The sequence below is a fragment of the Python bivittatus genome, unplaced genomic scaffold (assembly GCF_059951505.1).
Source record: "Python bivittatus isolate LINGU-HERP-01145 unplaced genomic scaffold, Pbiv_v1 ctg000090_np1212, whole genome shotgun sequence".
NCBI classification, from domain to species: domain Eukaryota; kingdom Metazoa; phylum Chordata; class Lepidosauria; order Squamata; family Pythonidae; genus Python; species Python bivittatus.
Genome location: NW_028277046.1, coordinates 3,762,338 through 3,774,702, shown reverse-complemented (window position 1 = coordinate 3,774,702; position 12,365 = coordinate 3,762,338). Strand labels below are relative to the sequence as shown.

At 55.3% G+C, this 12,365-nt stretch overlaps 1 protein-coding gene across 5 annotated transcripts in view; it reads left to right on the top strand.

The window, feature by feature from the left end:
* The first annotated feature begins 2,117 nt into the window (after window positions 1-2,117).
* Window positions 2,118-12,365, top strand: part of SAMD11 (sterile alpha motif domain containing 11) — an 88,985-nt gene continuing 78,737 nt past the window's right edge. For 2 of the 5 annotated variants that reach the window (XM_088136763.1, XM_088136766.1), the window contains exons 1-2: window positions 2,118-3,229; window positions 5,328-5,419. In XM_088136763.1, the coding sequence (XP_087992889.1) occupies window positions 2,377-3,229; window positions 5,328-5,419 (945 nt within the window). In that variant the 5' untranslated portion in view covers window positions 2,118-2,376. The remainder of the gene's footprint in view (window positions 3,230-5,327; window positions 5,420-12,365) is intronic. The other 3 variants (XM_088136764.1, XM_088136762.1, XM_088136765.1) reach the window with 3 other exon arrangements.

The window sequence follows — 12,365 nt, the reverse complement described above, 5'->3', positions numbered from 1 at the left end:
GGTGTTTGAACAGAAGCAAGGCAGACCTTTGAAAAACTGGTTCTGCAACACTTTTCTCTTAGCGACAAAGAGAGAGACGAAACTGGGAGCCCCACGTGTTTCCGCCTTTGCCGCGGAGACACAATTCCCTTCCTGCGTGTTGGGTTGGACTCCTTGTCGCCAAATAACGTCTACGTACTCCAGAGGGGTGGAAAATAGCTCATTTTTGATGCGGGGATCTGCCAGAAGCCTACCTCCCTTCTTTTAACTAGCACAAAGGCACTTTGGCAAGCCAGCCTGGGATGTGTATGAACGTCAGATGTTAAATCATGCCCTCAAACTTTTTGATGGAACGCACAAGCTGGCAATTAAGATATGTATCACCAAACACCCTGCCTCCTCCCCACCCTGTGGTTAGGAGCCCCAAGCTAAAATCAGCCCTTCCCCTTTTCGGTGGAGAGTTAGCCCCAAGGGAAAGGTGTGGGGCGTCCTTTTCTTTTCATTTACTTGTTGCTGTTGATAATTTATCTGGCTCCTTTTCATCTCAGAACATCTGGACTGGATCAACTGCAGATCGGGGACGTAGCGACCCGAACCAGATGTTTTAGGACAAGGACGCACCACTGGTTGCCGCAGAGCAAGCTGACCTGACTTCCAGAAGCCTAGCTGAACATATGATCAGGGTTAGATGAAACAGAGATTCTAGACGTTAAAACTTTGGTTTGGGGTCTGCAGGTAGGGTGTGAGAATGAGAAACAGGCTTGTGTTTCCTACAGGTAGTCCTTGCTTAGCAAATACCTTGTACAGGGACTGTTCGCAGCTGTGACGGTGATGAAAAAGTAACACTGCGACCAGTCCTTACATTTACGACCTTTGCAGGTCTGTAAAGCAAAGGAAAGCTGTGCAAGTCGCCCAGAGTTCCCCCTTTGGGGGGAGATGGGCGGGGGAGAAATTTAATAAATAAATAAAAATAAAGCTGAAGTCAGATGGTAAGCGCAGTTGCGGTTTCACTTAGTGACCGCTTCACTTAATGACCAGTTGCTGGTCCCAGTTGTGGTCCCTCCACCTTCTTTGTCCATTTCAATGTGAGATAAGTATAGTGGTTTTAATTTGTTGTTTACAGTACAAATTTGCTTCTGTTTGACTGTTAGCTGTCAAGGTGGGATGTGCCTTTTAAAAACGCAATTTGCACACCCGGCATTGACTGAACAGGTCATCATTCAGCAGGTCCCTTTAACACATGAAGCCACAAACCATGATTTGCAAAGTTCCATATAGGGTGTCTTCCCCTTTCTTGAAACAGACTTCACGGGCGGTGATGGGGGGCCCGTGCTGCCTGGAAGTCCCATTTTGGGGGCTTGACAGAGTGATTTTATTTTTCAGATGCCCAATGAGACCTGAGCTGCGTTGTTGGCCAATAGGCTCCTGGACCAAGGCTTAGGGACCGTGCCCCCCCCGCCCCCCCCAGTGGGAGCAGGTAAGAGCAAACCACATTTCCTCCGAACTTTGCTCCAGGCTAGAGAGTGACTGTGTTTATGTTGGCTGCCTGTCGCTTCCCCCCCCCACCTCGTCCCCAAACCGGCCCCCCCGTCCACTCCCCCCTCCCTCCAGGTCAGATCGGTCAGGGTTGGGCACGGGGGGGGGCAAGGAAGGCGCGTCGGGATGGAGTCTCGCGCTTTGGAGGCGAGACTGCGAGTACTCCCACGTTCGCTGTCCCCGGGGCGGGGAAGCCGAGCCCGAGCCCGAGCCCGCCCCCGCCCCGAGGCGCGGGTTGGCGCGCGAGCAAAGCTTGGCCCGGCTCCGGGGCCTCCCGTCCGTCCTTCGGGCCCCCGGCGTCGGCGTCGGTCGGAATCTGCTTAGCGTCGCCAGCCCGGGCTCGGCGGCGCCCCGCCAGCCAGGCTGCCTGCTCCGCGTCCGGGGGGAGAGCGACGGGGCGGCTTTGGGGATTCGGGCCCTGCGCAGGTGTCTCCGCGGGGGCCCCGGGGGGCTGGCGGGAGGGGGGCCGCGGCTGGAAGTTAGTCGCTCGGGGGGAAGGCGAGCGCCGGGCCAGCTCGCTCCAAGTTTCGCCGAGCGTTTGACGGTGGGGAAGTTTTTCAGGGGGGCAGGAAAGCGCGGGGGGGGCGGCGGCGGCGGCTCTGGGGAAAGCTCAAAGGCACGAGTGGATCGGGCGGGGGCGGCTCCTCGCGGACTCTTCGGGCGATCTCTCTTTCGGAAAGGGAGCCATGAACTTGGTCCAAATGCGGTATTGAAAAAAGCGAGGGCGGCAGCGCTGCCGGCCGGCAGGTCAAGCTCAGGGCGGGGGGAGGTTCTCCGGCCGGCGGCGGCGGCGGGAGAGATCAATAAGCCTTGGGCGACCGAGAACATGTCTGCGGCGGCGGCGCCCCCTCGCTGGCCGAAATGTCAAGCCAGCCGCCGGAGGGGCAGCCCTTCCGCCGCCGCGCCGAGCTCCTCTCGGGCGTATTAAGCTCCCGTCGCTGGCTGCGGGAGCCCGGCGCCCCGTGGCTGCCTCTGCCGCCGCCGCCTCTGCCGCCGCCGCCGCGCCAGCCTCCTCCTCCGGCGGCGCCTGCAAGGTGTAGCTGCTGCTGCTGCCGCCGCCGCCTCCTCTGCGCTGGCTGGCGGCGGCTTCTCCCGAGCGCGGAAGCCGCCGCCGCCGCCGCCGCCGCCGCCGCCTGGGAAGCAGAAGGGGAGGCCGCCGCCGCCACCATGCCGGCCATCAAAAGGGAACGCCCGGACCGCGAGGAGCTGGCACTGGCCGCCCTCCACCAGCCCATGGAGGCGCTGCCGGAGTACCTGGTCCCCTTGGCGGCCGCCGCCGCCGCCGCCATCCCCGTGGTGACCCCGCACCCGCCGGCGTACGAGCAGCTCTTCGCCGCCGCCGTCGCGCAGCAGCAGCAGCGGCAGCGGCAGCAGCAGCAGCAGCAGCAGCAGCAGCAGCGCGCCTACTTGGAGTTCCACGCCGCGGCCGCCCCCCCGCCGCCCCTCCCCGAGGAGCTGGCGCTGGAGCGCTTCTCCTCCGCCTCCGCCTCCGCCGCCGCCGCGCCGGACTTCCAGCCGTTCTTCGACCACGGCGAGCCGTGCCTGGAGGTGGAGTGCGGCGACAACCGGGCGCTGCTCTACATCCGCAAACTCTGCCAGGGCAGCAAGGGACCCTCCATCCGCTACCGGGGCGAGTGGCTGACCCCGAACGAGTTCCAGTTCGTCAGCGGCCGCGAGACCGCCAAGGACTGGAAGAGGAGCATTCGCCACAAAGGTACCGCCGGCGCCGGAGCTGGCGCGGGGCAAGGGCGCGCGGGGCAAGGGCGGGCGAGCGGGCGCTTTGCTCCGGCGCAGAGGCGCTCTTGCTGCTCGCCCGCGGAGGGAGGGAGGGAGGAGGGACCTGCGCGGAACGGGGCAATTCTGTCCGGGCGGCCACGGAGCCCTGGGGGGGGCTTGCTTTTTACTCTTGGAGGGGGCGCGGGGTACCCCTCGGAGGCTCTTGAGGAGACCCGGCGGCGTTCGCCGGGGTCTCGGCAGCTGGCGCGCGCCGTTCCCGGGCGCCTTTGGCGGCGCGCACCCTCGCTTTGCAGGAGGCGGGGGACGGGGATGTTCGGTCGCCGCCGCCGCCCCCCCCCGGTTTTGGGCTGAGGCGCGTGCACGCGGGGACGGCTGGCTGGCTGGCTGGCTGGCGAGCGGCGCGGCAGCCGGCGGGGGAAGCGCGAGTGCGTGCCGGAGTTCCCCGCGAGGTTGAAAAGTTGCGCAGAGGCGCGAGAGACTTCGGAGGTGCGTCCCCCGCTCGGGGCGGGCAAGGAGGAGCGGCGGGGGCGGGGGGCGGGGGGAGCCTTCCCCTCGTTCGCCGGGGGAGGGAGACGGAGGCTGGAGCCGCTCTTCCACTTCAAACCCCGGCCGCCTGCCTGGCGCGAGCGCAGCGCTCTCCGCTGCTGCCAATGGAGCAGCGGCGACTTCCTAAGGCCGGAACGCTCCGAGACGGCGGCGGCGGCGGCGGCTTTGGCGCCTGGAAGCGGGTGGGTGGAGGGGCTGCTCCGAGGACTGCGGGGCCCCGGCGGGAGGCGCCGGGCTCCGGAAATGCGCGCGCGGCGGGGGGCTCCCTTTGCGCCCCGGCGTTGGGCGCCGCTCGCAAATGCGGCCGAGCAGCTGTTGTTTACGTCTAACCCGCTCGGCCAGCCCGCCTGGCGGCCTCTTTAGGTGGTCGGCTGCGGGCGCGCCGCTGCGCCCCCCCCGCCGGCTTCCTGATGCCCGACCGCTGCTGCCCGCCTCCAGTGCTGAGGGGGGCCGCTAGCCGGAGCCGCGCTGCAGGCGAGGGGGCCGCCGAGCCCCGCGGGAGATCCCTGCCCCGCCGCCGCTTGCGGCGCGCGCTCGGAGCGCAAAGCCGCTTGCGGGGGACGGCGCCGCCTCCGCTCGGCCGATCCCCTCGGGTCGGGGCAGAAGCCGGCAGGAACCGAAAGGGGAAACCCCGCGGAGGCAGGTGGGCGGCGGGCCGGGCTCTCTCCCCGACGCGGCTGCGGCAGCGCTTCTCTCTCTCTCTCTCTCTCAACCGCGGAAACAGCCGGAGGCGGTGCGTGTTGGCGTGGGCGCCCCGTCGCTGGCTGGGACTTTGGTCTTTCTCCCGCTGGGGGTGTGTGTGTGTGCGTGTGTGCGTGTGAATGAGGGTGTCCGTGCGCGCGGGGGGGGGCTGGACTCGGAAGGGGCGGCTTTCACGTCTCATTAGCAGGACGCGCCGAGCGGGGCTGGGGGGAGACCGGCGAAAGGTCGCTTTCAGGAGGTGATTGACACCTCGCCTTGTTGATTGATTGCCTGGAGGAAGCACGCGGGGGAAGAGAAGGGGGCTGCCTCCCCTCCCCTCCCCTCCCCTCCCCACCGCCACCGCCGGTGCGCCGCTCTAATGAAGCTTCAGCCGGCTCCGCCGCAGCCTCGTCTCTGCCTCGGGGGAGAGCGCGCTCGGCCCTTCTGTCCTCCGCAGCCTTCGCGGTCGGTCGGTCGGTCGGAGGGGGGCAGCTCTTCTGAACGGCGTCGAGAACGGGGGGAGGGTCGGGGCGGGCAGCCTGGCCCCTCCCCCGCCCCCCATTAGTCACCTTTTCAGTCTGGCCAGCCTTTTTTCCCCCTAAGAGGATTAGTTAAGGGCTAATGGGGGGCGGCGCTTCCTTTTCATCATTTCCATGGGGAGAGAGTTCAATTAAGGAATGAGTTGGGGGCCCGTAGGACGGGGAGGGGCTGCTCCGGGGAGGGGGCAGAGGGGGGATGTCTTTTGTGCAAAGCCTTTCCTTCTCTTCCAAACCAACCTAAGCACTTTCTCCTTCTCTCCCTTCTCCCCCCCCCCGCCCCCGCCCCCCATTCCCTTTTTCTGCACCCAGGGAAAAGTTTGAAGACTCTTATGTCCAAAGGAATCTTACAGGTACATCCACCAATCTGTGATTGCCCTGGGTGTCGAATTTCATCTCCAGTGGTAAGATGATGGTGAAAAACCCAAATGAACCCAGATTGTTTCTCTTGTCTTCGTGCAACACGCTTGCTGCATCTGTGTTTCTTTCATTTGGGTTGAGTCTGTAACTGAAAAGCGGGTGGGGGAAGAGAGTAAGCGAGCCCTGCTGTGTGGGGGTCCCCAAGGCTCTCCTTTGGGGTGGGAGAGAAAGGGCTGGCTTGGATTCCAAAGTAGGTCGTCATCTCCACTGCTTAGAATTGGGGAAGACGTTTTTGTCTGTTTTTAGCAGCTCTTCAGACTTTGTAATATAAAAACCGTGCAGTCGGAGGTTATGACAGGGCAGCCGCATTTGCAAGAGGGGAGGAGGCATCCTCTTGCCTTTCTCTTTTTCCTTCGAATTTTGCATGTTTTGGGGAAAGGAAGCTATTCCTGTTTGCAGTGTGTTGAGTCGGGCCCAACGCGATTCAAGTCTAGTTTTTGCTGGTCAACAGAAATGTGCTTTTGGGAAGAAGGTTTGCACACGAGGCTCCTGATGCCTTACCATTTCCTAAGGATGTTGTATTTTGGAGTGGGAGGATGGAAGTGGATCCTGCAGGGAGGAACAGCTGTATGCTAGAGATGGGGACGGTGAAAAGCGGAGGGGAAATTGGGTTTGACTGACTGCAGCTGAGGTGGCTGGCGTTGTGTGTGGATGGTAGGGCTTGCATTTCAGCGTGCGGCTACTCACAGATTGGCCTGACCACTTTCTGAAGCATAGCATCACAAGTTCTGCAATTAAAATCAGATGCTGGTCTTCGTATTTGCTGGGGGGGGGGGGATTTTGGCATTTTGGAATATCCACAGGGGAGCAGAATTGCGTACATAACTTGTAAGGCTGGTGAAAAACAGATGTCTGGCATTGCTTATTTTTAAAGCACATCTGGGAAAAGAAACAAGGAACAGATTTAAAAAAATAGGAACTGGATTGGGGATGGATTAACTCTAAGAGAGATTCGTCACAGACTCGTGCGTGTGTCTGTGTAAAGCACTGGTAATGACATTTGAATCAATTTCATTCTGGATTAAATTCTTGGCGTAGATGACTAGAAAATAAACCTCTGTTTCCTAATAGAAGAGGCTGTACATCGCTGAAATAAAGGAAGCTTGAGGGTAGCTGAGGGTAGATTTTTATGTCAGAAGGTGAACTCTCTGCCATTCCTGTGCTCAAATTCCTGGGCTGAAAGTACTTTTAATTCCAAGTGTTTGTCTTACACGCCAGACTTCAAGATTCAAGTTAAAAACCAACTAACTGAATTCTACAAGCTTGCAATTTGTCCCCCTTCCCCCTGTGGTCAGAGCGGATGAGTTTTTTAACCAGTGGCTGGAATTTTACAACACATGAAGCTAAGACATGGTTGAGGGTTTTTGTGACTTTAAAATATGGTGTGACCCCAGCCTTGCGGGTTATAAATTAATAAGTTTATGACTTAGTCTAATGTGTGAATGCAGCCAATGGTGTAAAACACGACGAAGCAAACTGGAGTCCACATGCTGTGTGAACATAACAAGGATCTTCAGTGGGCATTTTTCTGGCGGATCAGGACTGGCCAGCAAATATATACTTGTGGATAAGCTGCACCCCAAAAAATTGGGTTTGGCTTATCCCTGGATGGCTTTAGCCACAAGTATGTACGGTAATACTTTTTAAAAGTACCTATATTTCCCGTATATACTCGCGGATAAGCCTATCTGCAGGTAAGCAGACCCTCACATTTTTAACCCAAAATATCATAAAAAATGCGGGTCAGCTTATCCACAGATGGACTTATCTGCGAGTATATATGGTATAGAGATCTCTAATTTTCTGTGGATGGTCATTTCAAGATTTTTAAAACCATGGTTTGCCCATCATGCAGAGCCAAAAGTGAATTAAATTTTAGGTGATGTCTGTGTAAACCCAGCCAACATCTGTTCTCACAACTTTGGGGCAAAGCTTACAAGAGAAACGTAGCCATTGTGTGACTTCTCGGTGGGTGGGGGCAAAATTGCAGATCACTTACATGGATTGAGACATGTTGTCCTGGTGCCTCATTATCTGTTGTGTGTATGAACATGCCTTGAAAATGAGAATCAGGAGCGATACCTCTGAAGTTGGAAGATCAAACAGAGAATCTTAAGAGCTGTGCCATCTCTAATTAAAAAGAGAAATTTACAAGGATTTGCTTGTCTTCTTTTCTCATAATGTTTGGACTTTTGTTCCACCCCAGCTCCCTGGGGAGAGAACTGGGAAGGTGTTTTTCATGTAGATAATTATTTTAAATTATTAGTCAAGAATAGTTTAAAAACAGCCACATTCTGCCTAAAGCCTGAACGTTTGGATAGTAAACTAAGGCTAACTTTACGTGGCTTAGTGCAATATGTGAAGCCTGACTACATTTCTATACAGTTGGGGCATGAACTATGCACCCCCCCGAAGCACAGCCAACTTTTCTAGTTTCCATGTACCTCTTTGTCCCAATAGATCCTGCAGAAAGTAAGAATAAAAAAATGTCCTTTACCTTTCTTATGGGACTAACCCAAGCAGTCTATAAATATCTCCCTATTCATCATCTTAGGCCCAAAGGAAAACCAGATCTGTTAAAAGGAAACAAATTCCCTACCACTTCCTTGCCTTGTCGCCTGGAGTTAATCTTAACTCGCCGCAGGTGACTAGATGACTGCATACTTTCAGGCTGTAGCGTGTGTGTACATGCAGGATCTCCAGCCCACACTCAGAAGCGTGCACAGGAAGGGGTTTTCCCAAAGAGCTTCGCCCTCGGCTGCAGTTTGAACATAGCTCTTCTGCCTACTGCTGGGCGTCTCTCACATTTTGTTTTGGGTGACGTCTTTCTGCTCTTTGCTATTTAACCGCTTGGGTGGTTTTACAGCAGACTTTTTCGAAAGGGAGGAAACGTTTAGCGTCTCAAGTCCTCTTCCCAAAGCACGCTCCCTCCTCAACAGGTCTGCTTCCTGTATCTTTCAAATGCTAGCATTTTAGGCCGGAGAACGATAGGCAGGTTTTTAGTTGTGGGGTATAATCTCCAAGCCAAGGAAATATCCATGTTTTGGTGCACCTTGTCTGCTTTGCGAATCATCCCACTGAAAGGATTGTTCTTCAGGCAGCAGGAAAAACAGGTGGACGTTAGGACGCGTTCGTGTGTTTCTCTGCTGAATAGATCACCTCTGGATTGCTATAAAATCAAAGAACGGCGAGCATGAAGTTTAAATTGGGGGCTTCCGACTGTTAGTGGTCAAATGTGGTCAGAGAGTCCAGAGCAAAATACGATGGCATTTGATTAACTACAGTGAGTGTGTTTCTTCCACCTTGGGGCAGTGGTTACTCTTAAAAGTAATACAAGTAACCTTTTACAGATTATGGATTTGTGGCCTCACTTGTCTTACTCTCTTTTACAGAGGGGTGCAGAGAGATCCAGGGACACCCTGGCTGTCTAATCTATTTCTTTCCTCATTTCTGGCCTGCAAAATTAAGTGTGTGTTTTCTGTCTAGTTTGCAGAGCAAAGTGTCACCGGTAAAGCACTGCCTGTTCGCGGCTCTCAGAGCAGGTTCTGAAAATGCCCTTGTGTGTTTCAAGCAACAAGATGATCTTTGGTGGGGGGAAGAGGGGCATTTCTCTCCCCCCCCATTTGGCTTTCAAGGAGCATGGATGTGGCACCCTCCAACAGTTCTGTGTGCGTGTGGGTTTAAAATACAACAGGTGTGTCAAGTCTATTAGAAGTTTTATAAACCTCCTTTACTTGTTGTTTCTTGGAAAAAAATGAGTGATGATACCCTGGGGAGGCTATCAACATTTAAAAAGCGAGTAAGAGTTATCTGCAGTTGTCACCATCTGCTTATGGCATCTCTGTCATAGCAATGAAAAGCTTAGGGGGTAGTGTTTTTCGCAATGGGTTTGCAATAGAGTGGGGCAGTTTGAAAGAAAGGGGTCTTGCGTTCAGATGTACCCTTTCTAAGGGGTGAATTCAGATCTGAGAGTTTGGGGATGGCCCATCTCTTGCATGTTCAATATTTATTAATAACATAAATAGATGATGGGTGACTTGTCCATCTTTCTGGAAAAAATGAATCCTCCGGTTTTCTATTACATGCACGCCTGAGGAAGCTTATCAGACAAAAACATGTCAATTGCAGCAAAAACTGGATAATACCATGTGCATAGTATCAGTCATGATCTTTTTCACAGGGTTCACATTAGTGTTTATATATTATTAGACTTTTGTCCTCCTATCTACCTACCTATTTATCATCTATCAATTTATTTATCTATCTACTATGAGACTTGTTTGATTTTCCTAAGTACCACATAACGATGTGGGGGGGGTGGGAGAGAAGAGAACTAACCAGGCCAAACTGGTTTAGATTCCTATATTCCTCTTTCCTCCCAAAATTCAGGATGCCTTACCCAGCAGTAGCAACCCTGCCAGCTGAAGTGCTGAAAGGATGACCAGGGCAAAATCACCCAGCGAATTTCCAGGGTTGATGGTGCCTTAATCCTTCCCCAGTTGTAGTTCAGCCCCAAAACGTAGCTCTGACTTGCCTCTTGGCTTCTGTACGTTGGAGATCTGGACAGGTTGCAGATTTGACTTGTTTTATTTAGAGCTTGGAACGTCCCACTGGATGTCGTTTTTGTTTAAACAACTTCCACCCCAGTTGGCAAACAGCTTCTTTAAGATCTGCTGCAATGACAACAGGGCCTGTGTTTGCACAGTGCCTTAACCCGCGGTTTATTTGCCTGCGCACTGTTCATTTAACTGCTGTTCCAGGTTCACACAACATCCTGAACCCTGAACTAACCACAAGGGTTGGCCACGCCTCACAACCCAGCCAACCACGCGTAGGCTGTGCAAATGCCCTGGCAAGGGTTCTTTGCCGGCCCTGTGGTTTGCAAACCGTGGTTGCTGTTATGTGGGAAGCCATCCCGTAGCGCGTGGGCCCAGTGGGAAAATCCCACGCTGGAAATCACACCTTCAGGGGGAGAAGAGTCTTGCTAAATAGGAACTGCAGACGGTGACTGTTCCCACAACCCCTGGATTTGTAACTGCGTTGCCCAACGTGCTAGGCTGGGCCAAGTGTAGTCCCTGAGCATCGCTCAGAGTCCTGGGCCAACCCCTGCTGATTTAGTGAAGGGGCTCAGCATGTGAACGAGGCCCTCCTTGGCGCAGCGGCGCCGGGCCAGCTGGAGCGCGTGATTTCTGCTCGCCGAGCTCGGAGCGACAGCCGCAGTCTCGCCCCGGCGCCTCGCCTCCCTCCGGGACCGGGGCTCCGCTCGCCGCCGCCTCCACCCACCCAAGCGGGGAAGCGGCGAGGTCAAGGCGGGGACGCGGGGCGCGCGCGCGCTCCCGGGCCGAGTTCGCCAGCTGGAGAGGCGAGGCCGCCCGGCCGGTTTTGCAGGCGAAGGAAGCCCGCCAGCGCGCTTGGGCAGGGCGGCGGGCTCGCCAGCCTGCGCGCCGGAAGCCAGAGAAAGCGCGCGGGGCTGGCGGCGAGTTGGGCACCGGCGCGCACGTGTGCGCCTTTACGCACGGAGGCGAGCGGCCGGGGGCAGGCGGCGGAAGCGGCTGGCAGGCCGGCCGGCCGGCCAAAAAAGTTGGCGAGTTAGAGGCTTCCTCCTCTCCTCCTTACCCGGAGGAAAGTTACAATGAGTGAGTACAGAAGAAGTTGGCGAGTTGAGAAGCGGAGCCGCGTTGGGTCCCTTCCCTTTCCAAGGGCCAGGGCGCGCCGAGCCACAATGGGCGTTCGCAGTACACGCCCCAAGCTGGCCAACGCTTTGGCCGTCCGCGTTGGGGGTCCCGGCCCCCCAGAATTGAGGGATTCAAGGGTGGCGCATGCCTGGGTATTGGGATTCAGGAATAAACCACGGATAATTGGTAAATTATCAGGAGAGTGCGTGGCTTACTCCAGAAGGGTAGGTAGGCCTGGGGGGGGAAAATGTATAGATAGATAAATAGATAGTTATGTCATTTGCTTTCCAGGGAAGGGGGAAAAAAGATGCTTCTAAGCTGTTCAGTTCCCTGTCTATTATAAATATTAAAATACCCGAGATAACTACAGTAGAGCTGTTGGATAAATCGGCGTTTGTGCTGGGAATTAAGCTGCTCTTGGGCTCCCCCTATCGGCAACGTGGAGATAACCATGCTGGCCTACCTTAACTGGTGGTTTGTTAGTAATTTGGTGAGAGAACGACTACCAGGCCACACCTGCAGTTTTTCTTTTGCACTGATACAGGGTAGGTTGGGTTTGCACGCCATAATGTACTGAGTTGATCTAATATGCTGAACGTTGGGTTCATCCAATGGGTTAAACCAAAGTTGGTAAAACTTAGTTTGGCGAAGTCAGCCCCTCTATTACCTTTTTCCCTATCAAAACTTGGAGATAAGCTAGGTTAGGGACAGTAAGCAATAACATGGTTTGTTCATTTCGGTTTTGGTCTGCTTCCGGCCCAGCCAGGGTGCTTTGTAAACCATGGATGTGGCTCAGAACAACACAGGAACCCAGCAATTGTGGTTTATACTGTAGTCTAAAAAGCCAGCATGTAGAATGGGGTATTGGAAAAAAAAATGGAGGCGGTTTTTCCTTGTTCTTTAACGTTTGATGGGTCTTGGCTGAAAACAACTGAGATTTGGGTCATCTTGCTTCAATAAAGTCTAGGGGTGGGCAGGAAAAAAGTAGGAAGGGAAATAAATTAATACATGGGAAGGGCGGAAGGAGGCGTCGTCTTGTTAGCGATGTGTCAAGGGCAGTGTAAGGGTGAGCGCCGATAAGTAATTTTGCTGTCAAAATTATTTAGAGATGTCATTAAAACTGCTCAGGGCTGTCTCCAGCGCTCCAGGGCATGAACGACGGTTTTTAATTGGTGACAGCCGCTTTTGGAGGACTTGTGCATGGGTGTGGGGGTGTGTGATTGTGTGGTGCGGTGGGGACACGTGGAAGGTTGGC